The sequence below is a fragment of the Leguminivora glycinivorella genome, chromosome 5, assembly GCF_023078275.1.
Source record: "Leguminivora glycinivorella isolate SPB_JAAS2020 chromosome 5, LegGlyc_1.1, whole genome shotgun sequence".
Classification (NCBI taxonomy): Eukaryota; Metazoa; Arthropoda; class Insecta; order Lepidoptera; family Tortricidae; genus Leguminivora; species Leguminivora glycinivorella.
In genome coordinates, this window is record NC_062975.1 from 24,998,295 (window position 1) to 25,024,833 (window position 26,539).

At 37.7% G+C, this 26,539-nt stretch overlaps 1 protein-coding gene across 1 annotated transcript; it reads right to left on the minus strand.

Annotated features, from left to right (window-relative positions):
- Positions 1-379: 379 nt before the first annotated feature.
- On the minus strand, positions 380-22,080 carry LOC125226373 (cytochrome P450 4d2-like). Its single transcript, XM_048130342.1, is given in 11 exon segments — positions 380-675; positions 678-698; positions 1,289-1,465; positions 2,433-2,584; positions 3,606-3,789; positions 4,219-4,264; positions 5,025-5,221; positions 7,295-7,480; positions 8,207-8,320; positions 9,091-9,180; positions 22,028-22,080. Coding segments are annotated over 10 exon segments (1,332 nt in total). The 5' UTR covers positions 9,176-9,180; positions 22,028-22,080; the 3' UTR covers positions 380-505.
- Between the last annotated feature and the right edge of the window lie 4,459 nt (positions 22,081-26,539).

The window sequence follows — 26,539 nt, forward strand, 5'->3', positions numbered from 1 at the left end:
GGGATCCTCTCTCGAATTGGGCTATACAGCCACGAACGTAAGTGTCGCAAGGATGCTGCTTGAATCATCTGTTATAGATGCAAAGGCCAGTTATTACATAACGTCAAACAAGCGTAACAAAGTGGCACGTTGTGGTACCTAGTTATAGTTAATTTAAATACAAAATCAGCAGTCTAAACAAACAAACATAAAAAACAATGGTCATTGAAATTTGTGGGCGTTTCGCAAAAAATCTATTTGCCTAGACAGTGTTTCACCTTGACTTTATGTAGATTTTTCTTTTTGTAAACCTTATACGGCTAATACATTGAATCAGACATAGAGGTAGAATTAATAAGTTACACTTAGGGTTGGAAATAGAAAAACAAACAAATTTGAATTGTGAAAAAACCTAGCATTCGTTGTTTTTTTTTTTCTGAATAAATAGTACAAAGGCTTATTTCGTAGAACAAATTACATAATAATTATTATGGAGAAGGATAACCAGTGATACAAAAATTAATTTTTAGATCAGTTTTTCCTTATTTCTGTGCTCGATCCTGAGCTGAAACTTGTCGCAATGCTTCATCATGATGTCGAACTTGAGCCGCAGCGGGCGCGCGAGCTCCTCGGCTGACACGCCAGATGGCGGCAGCAGCGCGTAGCGCCGGAGCAGGTTGGTCAGGTTCGTCTTGTCGACATTATGGCGTAGTTTGCACCTGCAACGATAATACCTACTAGTTAAAATATTATAAAAACTCTAATTTATTCTACAACATAGTATGTCAATTATTAATATAATATCTGATTAGAAACGATCATCGTAAAACTTAAAAGTCGCACAAAAACTTACAGGTACTTTATTATGTCCCATTATCAGACACTGGCCCAGTAATAGACACAATTAGTATTCAGCAATTGTGCAAGTACTTTGTAGCACATCATGAATGCACGGATAAGGCTAAAAAAACTGAATATTATTCTATTGAGCGACAAATGTATCAAATGGATAAATGAAATTGTTGAGGCAAATAAAAGGCTTATGTAATATTTTAGTCATCGTATACGGTTTTAGCAGAGTATTGAGGTTACATCAACTCAGCCAATCGATTAAATAACACAATCTTATCCCATCTTAAAGGCCGGCAACGCACCTCCAACACCTCTGGTGTTTCGGGTGTCCATGGGCGGCGGTGATCGCTTACCATCAGGCGACCTGTCTGCTCGTTTGCCTCCTATCCCATAAAAAAAAAATGAGAAAATCAAGTGCATGCAAGTTCTCGCACCGTCTAAAAGGGTGCGAACATACCGATACAGTTTCGTAGCGAGTAGCTGAAGGGCGCGAACTGCGCGGGGTGCCGCAGGGGCGCCAGGAAGCGCTCCGGGCGGAAATGCTCCGCGTCGGGACCCCAGTACCGCGCGTTGCGGTGCGTGCCCCAGAAGTGGAGCGCAACTCCTGTGCCCGGCACTAAAGTCGTCCCGTTAGCTGTAAACACAACTAAGGGTTAGGAAGATCTGCTCGAAGCCACTTCCCTATCGAGAGACTCAAGCGCAACTTCAAGCAGATATACCTACATTCACGTGCGACAACGAACGTCACGAAAAATGGTCCGATACTGAGATGTATCTTTTAACTCATCTCGCTCGAATCTAGAGCAGAGTCCAACTGGGGAAGTACCTCCGCCTTACAGAAAACCACACCCAAATAGCACTAGACCCTACTCATAGTGTTGTGTTCCTGCCGGTGCTCAACGAGGGTGCGGTGTAATGGTGACAGAAGGACCTACGTACGGAACTAATTTGTTCCGTCTATTGTCCTTTGAGTCGTCGGCAACCCGAACCCTCCTTAGAATTTGTCCTCTCCTTTTTGCTGTGTACTTAACTCAGCAAAAAGGAGTGTACAAGTTTCTAATGGGTTGACAAAGCGTATGTGACACTCCCCGAGTTGCAGGCGACCACTTTCCATCAGGCGGACCGTATGCTAGTTTGCCACCGACATAGTATAAAAAGAACAGACTAATAATTTTAGTGCTTACGGTAGTAGATTGTAGTAAATAGGTAGTTGCCGGAAACATATTTTAGAGTAGTATATACTAATATAAAATGATAAGTAAGACTATCCACAAACATCTCGTCCATTAAATACAAAAGCGACACAACTCAAAAAAAATCAAAATTGTTTTTATTGCAAAAACGATATTATCACGTGGCATAAAGACACCTGTCGATTTGTCGTCAGAAACTACCAAAATCATGCAGGTGCCCTTTTTGCACTATCACGCCTTCGTGACTAACTTCAGTGCTAAACGGCCATATTGTCATTTACTTCTCGGCCGTCGACCCGATCGCACGAAAGTTTTGTGAAAAAGGGCCATAAAACAAAATAAAACGTGATTTTATTCAGAAATATATAAGCAAAAGTGCCATATTTGTAGATATATGTCTGTACGTACGAAGTACAATGGTCTCGTGAACATCCCTCACGACGACCGGCGCTGGTGGGTACAGTCGCAAGGTCTCCTTTATCACCATTTCTAGGTACCTCAGCTTTGGTAGGTCTCGCCAGGTAACAGGCCGGTCGGAGTCGCCGAACACTTCCCTCAATCTGGAAAAAAAAAACATGTTGTATGTAATACGTGGGCCATTTTTTTTTTTCAAAGTTATCTACCCCACTTTTTTTGGATTTGGAAATGTTTATGTGCTTTCCACTCAGAATCGCGAGCTCTTTCCATCCTAATAGGAGAAAAAAAGTGTCCCAAGGTTTTTTCCCATTCCGTTACCATTTTTTCATACATTTTGTATGGCGGTAACGGAACGGAAGGTTTGAAAAATCTATTGAAACCTTGGGACATTTTTTTTTCTCCTATCAGGATCGAAAGAGCTCGCGATTCTGAGTATGAATCGCGTAAAAAATACCCATGTTACAAAAAAGTGGGGTGGACAACTTTGAAAAAAATGACCCACGTGCTTCCAGGGGCTTACTAAATGGTAATGGTTTAATAGAAAAGTATAATTCGTGGGTCGACGGTGTGAGTGAGGTTGATGCATTCTGGCTTACTGGCCACATTTGTGTACGGTTTTGTTTATAGTTATTAGTTTATTTAGAATAACGTTTGAATGTTTTTTTTTTTAATATACAGAATTCTGGATTGATTCATTTCCACAATGGTCTCTTGAATAAACACATGTCTTCTCAATTAAACATGGTGTTAGAAGTGGCATGTTTAATTGAGAAGACCGTTTTATAAAGACATTCAATATATTTAAAAAGTATACCTGCCTACCATTCAAACGTTTTAAATACCCCCTTTTTAATAAAAAAAATATTTGACAATGACAAGTGATATGACATGACATCTGACAACTGCTCATACCAGCCGGCGTATCATGCTGCCAATTTTATCACTTATCCACGTGAATAAGACATCTGTCACTCTCACACAGACATACTTGCTAAAGCGTGACGGATGCTTTATCCACGTGGATAAGTGATAAAATTGGCACCATGATACGCCGGCAGATGATAGGCTAAAGTGTGGCAAGGAAAGTTATTCTGTGGCAAATCTAAATTGATAGCGTCAATGTATGGATGGTGTTGATAGAAGTAGTTACATAGTGCAACTTACTCATCATACACCTTCTCTTGAACCCTGGGGTGTCTGGACAGCATGAGAGCAGTGAACGCAGTGCCGACAGCGGACGTGTCGGTGCCAGCCGACACTATCGACAGTATCTCCTCGCGGAGCTCGACGTCCGAGTAAAGGGCTTCTTCGGAGGACTCGATCATCTTGTCCAGGAAGGTTTTACGCTCTGTGACAGTTTGAAAAATTGTATATTCTAGTACAGGTCAATTCACAAGAGCTGGCACGAATGGAACGAATGTTTGAATGAAAATATGCATGTGTGTGACAGATTAACCAATAAAATGGTGGCTCTTGACAGTTACGAGGTTACGACTGTATACCAATACAGGTGTCACTCACACAATCAAAGTTTCGTTCATTTCATTCGTGCCAGCTTTCGTGAATCGACCTGTACTATGTATTTTTAATCTAATAGTATGTGAGCATCAGGAATGTACGTATTTGGCAAAATGCAATATAGACATGTAAATTTTTAAATTTTATAAATTGTGGGTAGATATAATATTGTCTACATTAAGCAGCAACATCTGCTTAATGTATTATCTTAATTTTACTTGTTTTATTCTTTACTTCCAATTTAATTTAGTTTACTCACCATGCTGAGATGTCTCGCGAAGATGTTTTCTTTTAGCTCGTAATGTCTAAAATATAACAATAAAAGAACCTACAAATTGATATCAATCAAATATCGTGCATTTCGTTATTAGCCGTACCAGTATTCTTAGGGAAAAAATTTAAAGCGAACATATTTGATTCTTATTTTTTTTAAATCGTATCATGAATAACTTATTATTTCCAAGTCATATTATAAGTATTTATATTTTCAAGAGATGACTGAAATATTTGATGAGACTCAGGTAAAATCGACCGTTATTACTCAAATCTTTAAAAAAAAACCGACTGTAGCGCGTCGAGATGCAAGATAGCTAAAATTACATCATTAAGATATTTTCTGAAGTCAGTGTATTGAGTGTAGGTACAGTCAGCCAAGCAAGTGGTTTACCACTTTTCGACTCTATTTCAAACTCATAAGGTCGAAAAGTGGTAAACCACTTTTTTGGCTGACTGTACAGTACCTATACTGAATTGGCCTCATTATGTAAAGTGTAGCGGTATCAATGTTGGACACTATAAGCTTACGACCGTTACGTGTACCAGTAGTGGATCATTCTTTATGCAATAACGATTATTAGGTACATTCAGTTATGAATTTATTCATGCAATAAGTACATAAATAATATTTATATAACCATTACTTTCCTTTACATTACAAAATCGTTAAAATAAATAATAAAGAGTATCAAAAAATGTTAATGAATAGGTATACATAATAGAGAGTCTCAGAGTTAACTTTTTGTGATTGTATCGCACGATCCAAAAACTTAAGAAATGTATACTTACCTCATCAAAAAAGTCGTAAAAATATTTTTTTTTATCTTCATAAATCTTATACATTGATGTTAGTCGGAAGATCCAATCCCAATACAACCAGGGTGACAGGATTCGTTTCGCAAGGATGTGAGTGATGGTGTCAAATGCGGTAATAAAAGGGTGGTTTTGATGCTTCTGCGCATTTAATTCGATGCCGAGGACTGTCTCTGAAAATTTATACCTCAATGCAATTTTTTTATTGTTTAGAGTTAGGTACAACTAGGGAACAAATCAAATTATTTTATTGAATATTTTTCGATTTGTTCTTTTTTCAAGTAGTCACACTACTATATATAAATTATAAATTTAAATAGATATCATACACGAAAGAAAAAACGACAGGGCCCACTGGCGGCCGAGCCGGGAATCGAACGCCTGGCCAGGCGGGCGGGTGGTCTAGTGGTGAGGACGTTAGCCGCGTAAGCTGAAGACACGGGTTCGATTCCCGGCTCGGCCGCCAGTGGGCCCTGTCGTTTTTTCTTTCGTGTATGATATCTATTTAAATTTATAGAGTTAGGTACTTATTAATAAATAAAAATGTAAAAATAAAATTGCCATCAAATACGTATCGATGTCTGTTGTTCAAAGTTGACATATATTTATACTTGATGGCGTATTATTTTTGTGGCGGCATTATTCAAATCACTTTTTAGGACGATACGATACAGGTCAATTCTCCATACAAACGCTCTCGACTATTTTCTCCCTGGTTTTTGAAGATAGAGCAATGAGTTTTTCAACCCAGATTATTATTATTTTTATCTGTGTCGGACCGTTTTGATTTTTTTGCTATTTTTATTTTAAAAGACGCTAGAGCCAATCAAAAATTTCTTAAAACGGCCTTTTTTAATATGGCTCAAAAAAAGGTGTGATACTCAAGATCGGTAACAATTAGCCAAAAAATCTAAACGGTCTGACACAGATTATTTCATTGTTATTCAGATTCTTAAATTTCGTCTAGTTATAAATCTAGTTAATAACACTAGTATATTTAACTGGGATTCCCAAATTGAAAGGGGGATTCCTTAAACTTTCATGAAAACAGTTATTACAGGCATCTTTATACAATATTGTTCGATCTTTAGTTTTATTCTCTCTTTTACTTTTTTGTTCTACTTTTTATTTTATTTACACCGTCGATGTTCTTATTTCTTATGATCGGGATACGTAGATAGGGAGGAGTAGAGTTGTGCCGTTCCCGAGAACATTCTCCCGCTTGTATGGGAAATGTTCTCTTAGGAGAATATTCTCCATAGTCAAATGAGAACGTTCTCGAGAACGGCACAACTCTAGGGAGGAGTACCCTGCAGTGGGACACTCAAGGCTAATATAAATGACTAGCTTTTGCCCGCGGCTTCGCTCGCGTTAGAAAGAGACAAAAAGTAGCCTATGTCACTCTGCATTCCTTCAACTACCGCCATTTAAAAAATTACGTCATTCGTCTCTCCGTTTTGCCGTGAAAGACGGACAAACAAACAGATACACACACTTTCCCATTTATAATAATACATATTAGTATGGATATAAAGTAACGGACCCAATCATGGACAGTTTAAGATAAAATTTTGCCTATTTTTGATATTTCACTGATACATGTAAAAATTCTACCGATAAGCGTGTTAAAACTTGAATATCTTATCCTTCTTTTACATTTCAAGCGTATTGCAGAATAGATACTCCTATTGGTTTCTTCATAGTTAGTCAATTTTATATACTCGAAATAAAATTAGATTGGGTTATTTTAACATAGGATTGTTTCTTGTAAATTTTGGTTTCGTAAATTGATCCTTGTCCATCATAGGAGGTACGAAGTTTTCCGGTTCCAGTTATGGACATTCGCAAAATAACACTATTTCTTCATATCTTTGGAGTAACAAACTAGTTTTATACCTTATCTTATGGTTAATGCAGTAAGTAAAACTCATTCAAGTTTACACCGAGTATTATTTTATTAATTTAGCAACATTACTAAGAATTCGTCCAGATATTTTTTTCAGTACACTGATGACTTTTATCTTGCCGCCAAATCATTTAGAAATAACCAAACTAAATGAAACTTTAAAATTAAGCAGCTCTATGACTCTTGTTTATGATACAATGCCGTCAGTTTTTAGAAACTAAGTACTCATTTTTAAGGATGTGTGTTTTTTGTCCATAATGGCATCACCGTCCATTATAGATAGGGTATTTTACATTACACTTTACTTTATGTCCTTTATGTCGTATGTCAGGCGTCTTACCACAAATAGAGTCAAAAGTGTAAGTTGTGACATAGTCCCAAAAGGAAAAGTTGCCACGGCCCGCTTTATCACTCAGTTTCTCCGTCATTATAATGCTCTGTTTGTCAAATATCGGCACGAACTCTTGGAGATTTTTTATATTGAATGTAGGAGCCATGACTTTGCGACGTGCACGCCAGATTTTACCTGCAAGTGAATGTTTTTTGTACCATACACATTAAATACTTATCACAATAAAAAAGCCTAAACTGATCGCACAGAAGATCTTCTGCATCCTATATATAAACTTACCTATTAGGCAGATTTGTTTATTATGGTGACATGACTGTATATATACTTACACACATATATATTATATTCACAAAACATAATGTACATGGGTACAAACAACAATGGGTAAACTTTAACACACACACACACACACGCACGCACGCACGCACGCACGCACGCACGCACGCACGCACGCACGCACGCACGCACGCACGCACGCACGCACGCACGCACGCACGCACGCACGCACGCACGCACGCACGCACGCACGCACGCACGCACGCACGCACGCACACACACACACACACACACACACTCGTTTGTATATTACCGTTTTACTTTGGCTTATTTTTCTTTAATTTCTAACTTTTGTATCAATTGGCAACTAATAATGTCTCTTATTACATAATGTTTTAGACATAATTATGGAAGAAATTGATACTTGTAGCACAGGTTCTCCTATTGCAAGTATCAAAGTCTCATGATTTTGTGTATCGTTTAACTATTCTATTGTAAAATAGTTGTTAAGTGATTTAAGACCAATAAAATACTTATGTATGACTTCAAAGATTGTTCTGAAAATTCCCCTTTTATCTACGTACTTTCTCTAAGAAAATTCGGTCAAGGGTCTGGGTCTGTTACCTGGGGCAAATATGAGTCCGTTGCCAAGCAAAAGACGAATGAACTTCATAGTGGCGTGGTCTTTCTCAAGGCATGTCTTCGACAGCAGCTCCAGTGTCTCAGGGTCTGTGATTACTGACAACAACAACTGCATGATTAGTAAATAATACAGTTTCCATAGTTTTATTTCATGAGTAGGTAACTATCGCGGTAACCGAAGACAATAATAATAAGTTCAGAAAAAAGACATGTGAACCTTATACATGTTTTCAAACCGTCAAACTTTGTTATAAATTGAAATAGATATCATACACGAAAGAAAAAACGACAAAGCCCACTGGTGGCCGAGCCGGGAATCGAACCCGGGTCTTCAGCTTACGCGGCTAACGTCATTACCACTAGACCACCAGCGGAAATATTCAATAAAATAATTTGATTCGTTCCCTAGTTGCGTCAAACTTTGTGTCAAAATTCAGGAAACAGTGTGTATTTCACGAAAGTAACATTAGAAAACTATTGAAAAAGTAAGTGCATAGTCGTAGGAAAAGTAGGCGTATACAACGTTGTTTAACTCAGTCAAAGGATACCTAATAATGGTACTTATCTTTATTTTTTAAATCTGCTTCGTCTCAAATTGTTCCCCACGCCACTCACCTTTTTGGACCTTTCTTAACCACCGGTTGCATAAAATACTATTAGGGCTCATTTAGACGGTACGAGAACTCGCATACGAGTTTTATTACATTGCGGTATTTGATGGCTGTGCAAAACTGTATGTAAAACAGCCCGCAAAGTAACTAAAATCGCATGCGAGTTCGCGCTCCATCTAAAAGGCCTATTATACAAATAACATTTATACGCATATGACGATGAACATAGGTAATGGACGTATAGAGTCTTCTTACCGACGTATAATTTTGGACCCATCCAGACACTACAGATGCCGCCATGTTGAAGGGACGCATTTCCTATATACATTAATGAGTTCATTCGGTCTGAAAAGGTAATAATTTTATTCGTAAAAGCACATACAATAATATTCAAGACTCAAGTAACCCAAAATTATGCAGTGTGTTGCCAACAAGTGGGCTTTTTTAAAGGAACGTAATCTTACATAGTTATTTAACTTAACCATGGCCTTAATTTAAAGGTGATTTAAAGAATAATTAAAAGAATTGACTTTAAGCTTTCTAACAAAAATTGTATTGCCAGCAATTAGGGATTGCAATCCGGTCCGGCGGATCCGGTAATCCGGCCGGATCCGGTGCTTTTTTCATGCTACCGGATCCGGTGAAATTCGCCGGATCCGGTAATGACACTCAGTATGTTAAAATAGTGCAAAAAAAATAAATTTATGCCAACATTTGCACGTTGCTCAACAGGGGATTGCAATACGGTCTGATTCCCAATCAAAAAATAATTTAGTACGTATGTTCTTTCCATTACAAGGCCGTTTGCAAGTCAAATATTGTACTTTCTGTCTTTGAATCCGTAGTAAAATCTGTGCAATTGCTTGTTTGGATGCAAAATGTGGAGTGGTGACAAAAAGCCATAAGAAAAAAACTTCTCGTTAACATGTCCCCAACGTTTTCTGGCCAAACACCCATTGGTGAGGAAGCGACACAAAAATGAACATTGATAGCACACTATTCGAAGAGGGTAACGGAAGAACGCAACCATTGCTTTCGGCTGGAAACCGCAAAACGAAAGCCGTGGCTCCGGGCGCTCTGTAAACTCATGAATGCGGTGCGTTGGGGATGAACTACGAGCGACCGCGTCGAGCTGGAGCGAGGCCACGAGGGTCGAGGGTGAAGATAGGAAGGCGTGGCGCGAGATCGTGAAGGCGCTTTGCACCTCTGTGGTGACGTAGGACAACAACAACAACAGGTTTTCAGCATACATTTTTATACAGACTGAGAAAAGGTTAACGCTGACTTTTAATAATTATGCTTAATATATGATACCGTAAACCGGGGTTACTTTGAGCAATTTCAGACTTTGACACTATTTTTTGACGACCCATTATATACTTAAAAATATGAAATTAAAATATAATAATCGGATTTTTCTCTTCTATAAGCCTGCCAAATATAAAAAAAATAGGATCTACAGTTTTTACGAAAAAAATAAAAATAACGCGATCAAAGTTATATTGTGAATGGGGTTACTTTGCAACCCCTACTTTTTTACTGGTAATCTAAAGTAAACCCGCTAAAAAGCTAATAAAAAATAAAAAAATAAAAATCGGTCAAGTACTTTTTGAGTTATACATATTTTAAGTGTATGGGGTGACTTTGATAACATACCAAATGATACAAATTATAAATTTTGAGCCATTTATTATATTATTTGCCAGGAATAACATAAAAACATTACTTATAGGTACAGATATATTATCTTTAATATCTGATATCTGACAACAGCAGCCTTACCACGATCTTTTTAAAAACGATTCAAACGCAGAGCAGTTCAGTTTAGGTGCCTAAACTGAGCGTCTCAATTTGCTACCATGACCTCCAATGTTCAGAGTCGAAACTGAACCGCGTACAAGTGAATGAAAGACCGATATTGTCTCTGGTCCGCAACTGAATCGGTTTGACAAGAAAATGATGACGCTATAGGAATCGTATAAATCTATCTCGTTTTCCCCTTGTGACGCTTGATCGTTCGAAAACCAGGAACGATTTGTAGTTAACTTACTAATTTTAAATTTAATTTTGTCCTTATAACTGGAAAAGGAAACATGTAAATGTAAAATTCATAATAATTGCAATGTTTTTTGTAAGATTTCGTATCTATTTCAGCAAAAATATAAATAAATGAAAAAAAAATATAATGACAGTTCGTTAAAGCTTATGTTTAGAACGTCGCGCCCTTGACTAGTAGGTAATAATAAAGTTTTTGTTTAAATGTATTTGAAGTGCTGTGCTCGGCTATAGGACTCGCAGTGTTTGGATGATATTTTAACAAATACGTAAGTCATTGGTATTTGTAGGTAGCTCACTCGTGTCTAAATTTAATGTATATCGCTAAGTTATGCTGGACCTAGTTGATTCCTTAGCCATCCTAGTTCTAGGCATAGTTTGTCGCAAGTGTTAACATGACTCCTTGCCTACCGACTAAAAAAGGATCAGACATTTTCTCGTTCCTTTCGATTTGCGTTTTTGCGAAAGTTGCGAGATCATAGGGCACTCTAAAAATGTAAAAACGTGTAGTTAGTTGGAATAGTTGGTCCGTAAATATTACCAAATATTACTAAACAAAATCATAAAATTTTATTTTTGTTATCGAATCGGTAAGGATCGAAAAACCAAAATAATAAATTAATCAGGTGATGAAACCAGCTTTAATTATATTTTCCATCTCCTACTCCTTATAAAAAACACAAAACTATTTAGTATCGCCAGTGTTACAACAAAGCGATTCAGAATAATGCGGTAACTGAGTAACTTTTTATGAACCGCTAAATTTGACATTCCTGCGATTCAGTTTAGGCTCAAGTGGCATGTCATGGTACGAAATACACTTGAGATGAGTGAATGAAACGGCTGGGACGCTTATCGCTCGCTCGGTCGAAATTTGATCGCAATAACAATGTCGTGGTAGGAAATAGCGACGCAGTTCAGTTTAGGTCCTAAACTGAATCGCGTTAAGAGATCGTGGTAAGGCCCCAGATATGTCATAATCAGCCTTTTTTATAAATCAACATACTGTTTTAGAAAAAATAGGTACTGAACCCAAAATATTGTCGCTTCTTTGGTATGTACTGGATACGTCCGATTAAAAAAAATATTATGATTCTTAGATATCCTAAATCTTAGATTAAGATTAGGTTTCTTTTACAATAGCTTACACACATTTTGGTCACAAACATAATCAGCTTTTTCTAAAAATCAAATAACAAATAACAACAGCAATGTAACTTTCTTCTTTGCATGTGATATCTGTTGCGCGTGGATATGGCTCAGGATTCAGCTCGTAGCCTCAGGAACGGGATCAGCAGCAAATAATGTAGACGACGCCTTTTATGATTTTATATGAGTTTAATCTTAAGAAGTACATTAGGTACAGAAAAATATATTTAAAAAAAATTAGAATAAAAAAGGCACGTATGCGTGCGTCTAATTGTGAGGTCAGTAGCGAATCCTGGCGTGGGGTCCGATCTCTTATCTCCTCTTCGTAGCAACACCCTGGACCAATCACAGGGCGCGTACATGACGTGATATGGGCGCTGATTGGCTCCCGATGATGCGATATGTGTACGGTAGGCTGCATAAGTTGCGCAGGTACACTCTCCCACATAAGTTGCATTGACATACTCCCGGCCTTGGAAACTGGTGGTTTACAAAACGTCTTGAATAGATGGCGCAGCGTGGCTAAGAGTCTGGCTGAAGAAGCGGACACAATTTGGAGAAAGCGCGCCTTACAGTTCCTCCTGAGGGCACCCTTACGTCGGCCACTCTCGAGACGCCGTCCTTGCCCGGATACGTTTTGGCGATGCGGCCTAAACTCCATTTAAGCGGGGGAGTGTTGTCTTCTTTTATGATGACGAGCGTGTTTTCTTTGAGGTCATCAGACTGGAACCTCCATTTCGATCGGGTTTGTAACTCCGTCACGTACTCTCGGGACCAACGACTCCAGAAATGCTGGCGAAGCTGCTCGACTCTCTGGTAACGCGTTAGCCGATGCTCAGGAACGTCGCTCAGGCTAGCGAACACAGGTGCGGTTAGCGGACGACCAATCAAGAAATGCCCTGGACTAAGCGGTAAAAAATCGTTGGGATCCGATGACATAGGAGTAAGTGGCCTGGAATTAAGCAAGGCCTCGATTTCGATCAAGGTCGTGCTTAAATATTCGAAGGTCAAATGTGCGTTGCCTACAACGCGTCGCAAATGGTATTTACAACTTTTAATACCTGCTTCGTACATTCCACCAAAATGACTGGCATATGGAGGATTCATGCGAAATTTAATTTTTTGAGATATGGCGTACTCTTGTATAGCGCCAGATATACTTGAAAGAAATTTTTCAAAATCATTCATTAGTCCGACAAAGTTTTTTCCGTTATCGCTTATTATTTTAATAGGTTTACCTCTACGCGATATAAAACGCTTTAATGCTAATAAGTAACCATCAGACGTGAGGTCACTGACCAGTTCAATGTGAATCGCGCGCGTCACTAAACATACGAATAAACAAATATATGATTTTATTAATTTCGCGCCCCTACCTTTGCGATTCAAAATAAGCACTGGACCACCGTAGTCCACGCCGCAGTATATGAACGGATACCCTGGTTCCAAACGCTCGCGAGGCAGATTACCCATGATAGGCGTCAACGTTTGACCTTGCATGCGCTTGCACGTGACGCAATCGTGCACAATCTTCCGAGCTAAGTTTCTAGCACCTACTGGCCACCAGGTTTCCTTTATGTTAAACAACAACAGCTGAGGCGGCGCGTGCAACAGTCGCTTGTGTTCATAACGAAATAATAACACGGCTAAATAATGTTTACATGAAATTAAAATGGGGTGTTTTTTCTGATAGGTAAACAGGCTAGCATTATCTAAACGGCCGCCTACTCTTAGCACATTCCTTTTGTCAAGAAATAAATTTAATTTAGTTAGGCTTGCACCGTGTTTATTAGTTAACATCTGTTCACGTAATAAGCAAGTAAACACGTCCCGGTATGACTCATACTGCGCCAGCCTGGCTAGCAACAGAACGGATTCATTCAATTCATCGATACTTAATGACCCAGTTTTTTTTTTTTCAACTTTATTTCGCGCATTATAAATGAATCTCAAAACGTACGCCGCGGTGCGCTGTAAACGATTGAATTGAGAAAATCTATGGAAAGGAAAACATCCCTCATTCTCATTATTTTGTACACAAAAAAGTGTGACATTAGCCTTCAACTCCGGTAAATCGTCATTATTTTGATCACTTAGTGAATCAGAGTTAGGTACAAAATTAATATCGTGAAGAAAATCTGGGCCCTGTCCCCAAAATGTAGAAGACCACAGCGAATTTAATGGCCGAGATCGTGAAATCAAGTCCGCGGGGTTATCCTCACTTCTCACGTGGTGCCAGGGATGATTTTGCGTTAATTCTTGTATTTCGGCCACCCTATTTTGCACAAACGTTTTAAGTAAGTTAGGTGGAGTGCGTAACCAACCTAACACGATTGTCGAATCGGACCAAAATATGACTTTATTAAACCGACTGCGAAGTGAGCTATCTATTTTTGAATAAAGTCGTGCTCCAACTAGGGCTGCACATAATTCTAATTTTGGCAAGGTCACGGGTTTGATTGGAGTAACTTTCCCCTTCGCGCATAATAACCTGACGGTGACACTGTTGTCGTTATCAATAGTGCGAACATATGCGCAAGCACCGTACGCGGTTATGGAACTATCGCAAAATATATGTAACTCTAAATGCATAGGGTTGTCGCTTAAGACGTAACGCGGAATACGAATTGATTTTAAATTCGAAAGATCAGCGACAAACCGTGTCCATATTTTAGCGATGTCGCTTGGGACCGGGGTGTCCCATTCGACTTTCAAAAGCCACAATTTTTGTAAAAGAATTTTCGCGATCATGATAATAGGGCTGAGCAAGCCGAGCGGGTCATAGACTTGAGACGAAACCGATAAGATAATGCGCTTTGCTATCGGCTTTGAATTTGTTTCGATTCTAGTGTGATAAAATAATTCATCAGAGCGGTTATACCATCCTAACCCTAACGTTTTATTTTGTACGTTATCACCTAACGATAACTCTTTCGACGAGTCTATCGATTCGGAAAATTCATCGAAATCGAAATTGAAAATCCATTTACGCAATGGAAAACAACCCGACTGCAACACCCTGACGACCTTTGTGCAGATTTGCTTTAATGTATCTTTATTAGGGTTGCCACAAATAAGGTCGTCAACGTAAAAATCTTCATTAATTACGCGGGCTATTTCAGGGTCACCACACTCTGACCCTAACTGCTTAAGGCACCTACAACTTAAAAACGGGGCGGAATTCGTGCCGTAAGTTACAGTTTTTAATTGATATACTTGTAGGGGGTCAGACGGATTTTCTCGCCAAAGGATTAATTGCAAGTCGCGTTGCTTTTCATCGATTAATACCTGGCGATACATTTTTTCAATGTCCGCGCACGCCACGTACTTGTTTTCCCTAAAGCGCATAAGTATGGATAACAAATCACCCTGTATCGGAGCGCCTACACATTGCAAATCATTTAGTGAAAATCCCGATGTGGAAACACAACTACAGTCAAAAACCACTCTCAGACGTGTAGTGGTGGCGTGTTCACGAAACACGCCAAAATGTGGCGTAAAGTAGTGTGGCGTCCCATACGAATCTATTGGCGCCATGTGACCCAAGTCGCAATATTCCTTGATAAAGTCACTATACATCTTTTTATAATTCGGATAACGTTCTAACCGTTTCTCTAATGCGTAAAATCTATTTTCGGCTTGTTTGCGCGAATCGCCTAAAATATCAGGTGATTTTTTAAAGGGAATGCATACACAGAACCTACCATCGTCGAGTCGTTTGGTGGTTTGCGTGAATAATTCCTCACAGATACGTTCTTCCTCACTGCGCGGTTTGTTAACCCGTTGACTTATCGGCGTGTCTTCGAGTTCCCAAAACTTACGTAACTGCTCATCTATAGAAACTTGCGGACTGTCTATAGTTTGCAAAAAATTACATACAACGTGAGTGTTATTTGTATTTTTGCGCGTATTGCAAGGATTGTGCGTACGCCCGGATACGAACCAGCCAAAATGCGAATTTTGCATGACCGCGCCGTTACCTAGGCGAATAATACCTTCTTGAACCACGTCCCAATACCTATCTGCACCTATGATTAGGTCTATCGGTTTCTTTTCATGGAAATTGGGATCCGCGAGTACGATTCCGTCCGGTATATCGAATTGTTCTTTGCGCATATTAACGTATGGCCGCGGGGGGGTTACGCGTGGTAATACCAAACACTTAACGCGCGTAGAAAAAGTGCTAGTTAAGGATTTGATGCTAATATCACAGAATCGCGTGTGCTGTGATATCGGCACCACCCCGACCCCATACAAGCTTCGAGTGGACTGTATAACGCGCGTATTTAATTTATCGCATAATGATTGAGATATAATGCACCGTTCGCTTCCATTATCGAGAAGCGCGCATGCCTTCGTAATTATACCTAAATCGTCGACTATTTCAATGAGAGCGGTTGTCAACAAAACCGGTTCATCGAAATCATCGACTGATGCCTGTGCGCATTGGACATCTGTGTTTAAAGATACATGACCGCTGTCAATGTGTGCGTGATTAGTTATGGAATAACTACTCGATTTACCTGTGGAGGTATGGGGCTCATTAGGCTTATTTTGGCTTGCCTTAGACGTGCCAGGACAGCTGTTCGTATTGATAACATTAACTTCGTCGCGATGAATAATTGAGTTATGTTTTTTGTCGCATTTCCTGCACGGCCCATACCTACACAAATCAGCTGTATGACCAGTTCGCAAGCAATTTTCGCAAAGATTTTTATCACTTACTAATTGCAAACGATCTTTCATATTCAGATCCAGAAACGACTGACATGAATATAAAGGATGTTTCTCACTACACATCGGACATAATTTAAATTGTTTTTTAAATGGTGTTTTCACCTGCGGTTTTTCCGTCGCGACGTTGCAGTGCACCTTTGGAGTATAATTGCTATTTGTATACTTTTTTGAGTCTTGCGAATTGGTCTTACTGTGCGTTACGATTAAAGTTTCAAGCATGTCTGCCCTGCCTCTTAAAAATGATAATAAATCGTCGATAGTTAATTTTGACTCAATTGAATCCGCCGACAAGGAACCTTTATGTTGCTCCCACTCTCGCTCAGTGGTGGAATCTAATTTCGAAACGATCATATAAATTAATAAAGTATCCCACGAGTCTACAGGCTCCTTTAGGGCTTTAAGAGCGCGAATGTTTTTCAACACGTTATCTACAAGTTTCCGTAGCAACACCGGTGATTCCTTTTGCAACGTTTGCATTGAGAATAAAGCCTTTACGTGGTTATGAATAAGTAAGCGGTTATTATTATACCTATTCAACAATAACTCCCATGCGATATTGTAATTAAGGTAACTGTACCATATTACGGGAACTTAAGACGTTTCCTACTTTAAGTGAGGATTGAAACAAAAATGCGAGGTTTCTAGTCGTGTGACTTATTTTATTTTGAGGATAAGTCTTCTACGATTGATTTAAGACACTATTTTGCATCGTGACTTCTAATTTATAGAAATTACCGTTGTTTTACTAAACCCTTAGTTTGCCCATTATTCCGGGGTACAATTTTGGTATGGCTTTAATTCCGGGAGTCGTTGTACATTATTACGGGATATCTTTAAAGTCCACTTTGTTGAAGCATAATGTAAAGAAACGAATTAAAAATATTGTTTACATAAATATATAATGCACATATCGTTTTGATAAATGCTTATACAGAGTGTATTTTTTATTATTGGCAATATTTTGGTGAGCTGGAATGGGAAGGGAAATATGATATTTTACGGTATAACGATTATATGATATAACGACAGGGTGTTATAAGTTTCACTGTCTGTCTGTCTAAGGCATCGCTTTCGAATGGATGAACCGATTTTGATTAGTTTTTTCGTTTGAAAGAGCTGAATTAATCGAGAGTGTTCTTCTTAGCCATGTTTAATGAAATCGGTTTAAATAGGTACTATTTTATATTTATATATGTCTATCCTATTATGTATTGTCCTCATGTAAATTTTAGCTTTCAAGTACTAATGATGATTGAGCTAAATCGTAGACGGACAGACTAACTGACGGACAAACCAATATGCGGTATAAAGATTTTTAGCTAACTAAGGAAGTTTAAAAACATAATATCCGGGTCTCTGTACCTTATTTTATGAGTTTATATATTTTAATATACTTTATATAAGTATACCGGAATAAGATACACTCATATAAAGTCGTGTACTTAATTACGGCAGTCAAAAAAGGGCTATATTAAAACATAAACAAGATTTTTTTCTTAGTATATTGGGAGATTATATAACAATTACACTTAAAACATTTAAATAAATAAACTTTGTGCTTTAATTTTATGAAATAAAACAAATTTAATGTTGATGCCACAGTCCAATATTTCGCACGTATTACTCAATGAGTATACATTTCGTATTCAATTATGAGATTAAAATCTAAAAAATATATGTACCGTAATTATGTCACTATAATCTGTAATCTTTACTTAATGTATATACATCAAATATATAAATATACTTAACCGTAAATATTAATAGGACATAAAAACATTACGGACTGTGTTTCCGTTATTCCGTGATACTCCCGCAATTATGTACACCTCGTCAAAATGGTGTACATTATTCCGGGAGCGGGCATTTTAATAAAAATATGTTTTAAATTAACTTGAAAAGATGATATAAATGTCTTTTAATAACTATAAGACAATTATGATACAAATTTAATATCAATAAACTTACCATCATCACAGCAAACCCTTACGAAGTTCCGCTGCCGCGTTAAGCTCACCGTCAAACACGCCCATAGAAACCACTGCGTGGTTGCGACTGACGCATTTGAAGGTACCTCATGGCTTCAAAAGATAAGATAAATATCCGAAAATCGACTTTTTCGGTTCTATTTGATCTATAGTTAATTAAATACTGCATTAACTTAAGATTTTACTGATAGTTTCCTTATTTTGCGACAAAAACCAAAGTATCCCGGAATAATGTACCACATTTTACTATCCCGGAATAGTGTACAGATACCTTATCGGTAGAAAATTCAATTGAGTCTATAACTAATTGCGCGCTTCCAGTAAGTGACGATTTAAGATAATGAAATTTTTGAATATCTGAAATTTCTTGCGAATTGTGTACTAATGACGAAAATGTATCTCGAAAGGCGATCCAGTGCTCATGTGAACCGTCAAAGCTAGGCATGAAATTGTAGGTAATTTTACCGATTTTAATGCGTTTGAGGATTTATCGGAATCGATTTTAACCTCGTCTTTCACTAACTTTTCAGCTTGGGCCATTATACTATAATACTCGGCTTCAAACTCGTCTCGCGCGTCGAGTTGAGCGTCTAGATCGGTTTCGGGAAGAACATCTTCGATTTTAGATTGAATATTATTAAATTCCGTATATAAGCCCGTCGCGCCTTGAGTGCGTAGCCTAACTTCAGCCATTTGATTAACGGATAAACCTTTGTCGAACGTTTCTATATATTTTATAAATTTAGTGAGTCTACCTTTAACAGAACCTCTCTTTTTAATAAGATCTTTTAACACCTTATCTTCCGCCATGTCGGTAGAATGTAAGAAGCTAGGTACTTACAGTTATCCGGGTTAGGTATTCTCGCCGCAGCTGCCAACGATGCAGCTACCAGCCTGGCGACCTTTGCGTGTGTAGGCAGATCACAAAGACGTTCGCGTTTAGGCACTGGAATTGAAATACGAACACGTGTATCACAACTATAATGAGACAGGGCCGCTAATCTTGATTGATTCGCCTCACCAGAGCACTGTGTAGCTGCCGATGGCTATCTTGCCGATTGCGTTACTCTGGCCAAGTATCCTGGAGTAGGTATGCCACGTCGCTGGTTGCATCCGGCTCGAAGGACCAAAATATGTTGCGCGTAGATATGGCTCAGGATTCAGCTCGTAGCCTCAGGAACGGGATCAGCAGCAAATAATGTAGACGACGCCTTTTATGATTTTATATGAGTTTAATCTTAAGAAGTACATTAGGTACAGAAAAATATATTTAAAAAAAAATTAGAATAAAAAAGGCACGTATGCGTGCGTCTAATTGTGAGGTCAGTAGCGAATCCTGGCGTGGGGTCCGATCTCTTATCTCCTCTTCGTAGCAACACCCTGGACCAATCACAGGGCGCGTACATGACGTGATATGGGCGCTGATTGGCTCCCGATGATGCGATATGTGTACGGTAGGCTGCATAAGTTGCGCAGGTACACTCTCCCACATAAGTTGCATTGACAATATCCTATAATTATGGTACTTACCTATTATATAAATTAGGTAGGAACAACATTAAAAATCGAAAACATAACCTTGGAAGGTATTGGGTTGGTAAGAAAGTAATGAGCGATCGATTGAATTCCACATAAAATTTTTGAGAGAGTTCTAGAATCTTCTATGGTCGAAAGTATATAAAGGGCGAGTCGCACAGTTTCTCGTCAGTCATTCACTAGCTGTCGCCGAGCTAATATAAGGAAGAAAATGGACGAATTAAAAGTGCATGTAAGGCATTGCTTACTATATGAATTTCAGTCTGGCCATTCAGCCGCCGAAGCAGTGCGTAATATATGTCAGCGTGTTGCTCCTGAAGTTGTGTCTGAGGCCACGGCGAAACGATGGTTCCAGCGGTTTCGTAGTGGCGACTTTTCATTATCAGATCAACCTAAGTCTGGTCGACCGGTGATGATTGATGTAGCCAAATTAAAAACCTTAATTAAAGGAGATCCGAGGCTAACGATTCGTACTCTTGCTACCGAGTTAGGCTGCTCTCATGTCACCATAGAAACACATTTACACGAGTTGGGAAAAAACTACAAATACAGTGTTTGGATACCGCACGAACTTGATAGACATCAACTAAACCGCCGTGCCGATATCTGCATACAACTTCTGTCTTTTCGCCGCACATTCAACTGGTTGGACCATCTTATCACTGGAGATGAAAAATGGGTCTTATATATAAATCACACACGCAAACGTCAGTGGCTAGCTCCAAACGAAAAAGGAATAGAGGCACCAAAAACAGAGCCTCACCCGAAAAAAGTTATGCTGTCCGTTTGGTGGGATATTCATGGTATTATTCACTGGGAACTCCTACCAAGTGGAATGACTGTTACCGCATCAGTATACTGTAATCAGCTTGAAAATTTAAACCAAAAAATCTGTCAGAATCGTCCACAGCATGCTAAAGTTTTTTTCTTACACGACAATGCTCGCCCACACATTGCAAAAGTGACTCGGCTAAAGCTATTGGAGCTAGGTTGGAAAGTGATACCTCATCCACCGTACTCTCCAGACTTGGCACCTACGGATTACGCATTGTTCAGATTGCTAAGCAATGCCTTGAATAAAAAAAAGTTCGATGATCAAGCCCATCTACGACAGTACATAGCTGAGTTTTTTTAATCTAAACCTAAGAACTTCTTCACCGATGCTATTCATTCTTTACCAGAACGATGGAGACAAGTAGTAGATAACGAAGGCCGTTATATTTTTGATAAATGATTAAAATAATAAATTAAATAAAAATTACAATATTGGTTATAATTCGCTCATTACTTTCTTACCAACCCAATATTATAAACTCTAACAAACTACATTTCTAAAATGTCGATGAAATATCATCAAAATGAACTTCAACAACGGTTTCGACATCTTCATCAGCCTTAATTGATTTTGGTCGAGGTAAAAATGCAATTATGTCAGTCTCATCTATCTCTGATATGTGTCCTATTACTCTCTTAAACCTTTTTTTGGTTTGCCATGCCTTTGATAATTCGATCAATCTAACCACGTAGAAGTGATCAAAGACACCCCAACCCATGGATTCCCCGATAGCGTGCACGTGTGTCGGTTGTTGAACTGAGGTTATTTTTTTTAACTTCACGAATAAACACTGATTAACCTGAGACACCGTGAAAATCACGTCTATTTATTAAAGATACAATTACAGTCAAAGTTTTTCACGCAATCAAATTAAGAAGAAAAGCGTACTTACCATAAATTTTTTTTTTCTTACTGAAATAACAAGTATAAATGTGCACCCGGTCAGTATGTGGTGGAGCAACTATCAGAGTCGACATTAAACAAAAAAGAACTCCTTAGACGTTTTTCAATTCGGTTAAACGAGGACTTTAGTATCGGAAGGAAATTGTTATCAAAGTCGACCCACAAATCAAAGTAACCCCGGTTTACGGTAGTGACACTATTATTTTTTTGTTCTTCTTTGCATTTTAGTAAAGTTAACTGTAAAATAACACAATACATTATAAACTGAAATATATGTCATACACGAAAGAAAAAACGACAAGGCCCAGAGCCGAGCCGAAAATATTTAATTAAATAATTTGATTTGTTCCCTAGTTGAACACAATTCATTTTTTTTAAGTGGTCTCATAATGCATGTAGTTATGTCATAATATCCGTTCTTAATCGTACCTATCTTTAAAGGTCTAGGTGTGCTGTAAAAGGTTACACTAAAAATAATTTTGTTATCCTATGAAAGTTTCAAAAGAACGAAAGAATTTGATTTGCGACTGATTATTATAGTAAAATTTACTTGTTACCTGGTAAATATATGTTGATTTCTATGCTTTAAACTGTTGGTTTATTAATCGTGAACCAAAATGCCTACATACTTCTCATATAATGCTGAAAAACGGTACTAATTTGGTACTTTTAACCTTCAAGGCCAATCCGGCCGGATCCGGCCGGATCCGCCGGATTAGGGCCTGAATCCGGCCGGATCCGGCCGGATTGGAAATCAGACCGGATATCAATCCCTACCAGCAATGTACAGCACACACACTTGTCAAGTGAGGGCATAGACATAGACATAGAATGGCTTTATGACAATGACAGCTCATAATTATGAGCGATGTGAATAATGACAATTAAAGTGCACGCGTTACTTTGAATGTTGGGATTTTGGAAAGTTATTTTTCAGTTAATTTAAATAGGTAACGATGATTTGCTGATATGCGCAAACGATTGCTAAATGACTGTATTATTGGTTTTAATAAAGGTCCGGGTGGTGGTAACACACTGTATAAACTAGTAACTCTAGTAAGAACTAACTAACTAAAATAATAACATTAAAACTAAAATGTGTCGCTTAACTTCAAACTCGGGTCCAAAATCCATTCTGCTTTTCAGTTGATAATGTATAAAAATATATATCTGAAAAAATATCAACCTTATAGCAGAATGGATTTACCCGAGTTTGAAGTTAAGCGACACAAATAATAGTTATTTGTTATACAAGGGTGCAAAGTTGTATTTTAACGCCGAGTGTGGAATTGAAAAACGAGCAAGTCAAAGGATTCTATAGTTGAACCACGAGCGAAGCGAGTGGTTCGAAAATAGAATCCTGAACTTGCGAGTTTTTTAACACACGAGAAGTAAAATACATTTGCACCCGAGTGTAACACAAAACTTTTCCCCTCACTGTAGCGAGGAGACTACAACGCAAAAAATGCGTTTATCACTACTTCCAGTAGTTCCAACAGGTGGTAAATCATCTTTATTACTAGATTCACCTACTTTTATCAATTTTAAAGCAGTTAATTTGACTTTATTCAAGGTCAAATTACTTTACCCACTAGTGGATAGAATGCGTTTTTACCCGCTGATATTAAAAGACAAAACACGTGTTTACAAGCTAGTGAGGGGAAAAATACAATAATTTTAACTGTAAAATTCCAGTGAGACAAAACATATTTCATAAGATAACATTAAAAGTTTGCACTAGATTTAACTACCTACTTACTGAAAGTTAATTTCTGGTTTGTTGTTTAGGTACATATTTTTGGTTACTAAACATGTTTATATGAAATTACTAAAAATGTTTTTTACACAGACACTTTACTCACCAGTCTCACCATACTTTTAGAAACTTGACTGGTATCTATGTTAAAATGTTGTTAATACACCCTGTTTTAATTGAATTCCGTTAACTTTAAGGGAATAGGTTCTTTAGATCAAATACAATTAATTTCTCTAAGAAACAAGCGTCTTAACTTTTACGGTTATCGAGTTATTAAAAAAATTAAGATAATTACTGAACACGTGTGTGACAGCCTTTACAAATTTCTAATGTTATTTGTTTTGACATGTGTCGTCAATCACTTGACACTAACTTGAATTTAATTCTTAAGGGTCTCTCACAATAATATATTCATTTATTAAGTACCTAAGTATGAAAACGATGAAAAAAATTTTTTTTGCGAATTTCATTAAAACTGATATACAGGATGGTTCCTGATAATGAACCTAACGACGTATCGAATTTAACGGAAAACAAAAAAAAACACGGTGTATAATTCAGCATAAACAGCTACCTAATTTTTAATACATAACAGGTGTATATAAACAGCTACCAAATTTTTAATACAAATAATACTACGCTTTGACTATAACAGTTATCACAGAATACTTCAGTTAATGTATAATTCCCATAATTGGGTCATCGTCCATTATAGGGGCTCCCTAGGTTAGATGTTAGATGTAAACTTTTTTAGAAAAACTTTCCAAAAAAGTCCTTTTGCGGGGTGCCCTCTATTTCGCCTATCATTAATTCGCATAATTTGAATTCGCATAACAGATTTGGCATAACATAATTGTTCATAACATTGAATAAGCATAATATTAAAAATGCATAATTCTTATTTCGCATAACAATGAATCTGCATAATTGAAATTTGCATACTATTATTTCGTATAACTTTAATTATCCTAAAATGAATTGCCATACTTACTAACTGTATGGAGCAAGCGATTGGATCAATCAGGGGCTGATTTTCCAATTTCGAGCGCTCGATTTTGAGTGTTTAATTTTATACTGTCTCATTTATTAAGCATGAAAAAAATAGGGGTAAGTAAGGTACAGCGGGGCAAATCTCGAGTGGGCGGCAAATGTAACTGTGGTCAATTTCTTCCATGTTTTACAATGTTTGCATTATTAAAAAAAACTGTTTATTTTTAAAAAACATACATGCATTTATGAACTTATCTGCTAATCTTAAATTAAAAAGATTATTTGAGTTAAGGAGTCTTTATTTTATTTATACATTAGGTACTTATTAAGTTTTTTCGTTTTTCATAAGTGTTTTTCAGAAAATAGAGTGTCTACCAGTTATGTAGTAAGCGTGTTCAGTGGGTACATGTAATAATGGAATAATGGAAATAGTGTAATAATGGAAAAAATGGATTAGTTACAACTGCCTTTTAGTCTAGATTTGCCCCGCTGTACCTTACTAAAGAAATTGAAAATGGATAGTATTTAAATAATATTATTTCATCGTTCAGATTTTCGCAGATCGCGCGTGCCAATACCCGAGCAAGCGGAAGATTCCAATATTGAACCGCGAACGTAGCAAGTGGTTCAAAAAGTGGAATCTTGAGCGTTGCGAGGGTTTCAAGGCACATTAACCTTCGTACGACACGTTAAACATTGCCACCGAGTTTGAAACACAAAATTTTTCACCACCCCAACACGAACAAAATACTGACTATAAAACATCAAACTAAATCAAATCCATCGATTTCTTCAATATTTATGATTCAAAATCATCATTTATATTTAGGTAAAATTCTATCAGCTAGCTTAAGATATCAAGTTAAAATTTGTATGAAATTACTTTGCACTCTTGTGGATAAAATGCAATTTTGCTATCTGTTTTCGAACAGAAAAGTAAGCCGTTACCCGTTAGTGTGGTGAAAATATAATTTTCTTGTATGCCATTTAAACATTCTACGAAACAAAGTTATGCTTATTATACTTATACCAATTCATCGTTATAACAATCTACATTATGCGCATTAGCATTATACGAAATCTGTTATGCGAAATAATGATATGCGTATTAAACGTTATGCGTAATAAACGGTATGCCAATTCATATTAGGAGTATTCAGTTATGCGAATTAATATAGACCCCCTTTTGCGTCCATAAAAATGGGCAGTTAATAATAATAATTACTTACTTCACTAGGTACATTAGGGCCCCCCACCACTCGAACATCTCTCGAGCGTACCGTCGGGCCAACTTTATGGAAAAAGACGCCGCGTTGACGTCGCGCCGACGCGGCGTCAGGACCATACAGTTGGCCCGACGCTACGCTCGCGAGACGCTATATTTATAGATGTGGGGGGCCCTTAACTACGAATAGTTATTTAAATCATTTTAGTTTAATTGGTGATCTTTTTGTAAGTTCTCCTAAACTTGTTATTTTCAAAATTTTGTGTTTATATCTTGATAATTTTTGCCGTCTTTAATTTTGTGGTAATTATTTTGCTCATGATAAGACTAAAATCTATGCCATCAATCACGAACATATCAAACATAGGCTAAAAGTTGCCATGACAAATAAGTTCAAAATATCTCAATGTTGAAATGAAGAGGCACACTGACATTTTATCCCGCCAGGCGGCGCCTGCGCAAGTGCCTAGGCATGTCGCGGCTTAAGATATGTCTTTACCTTCATCTGTTCCCCTAAAGATGTACCCGTG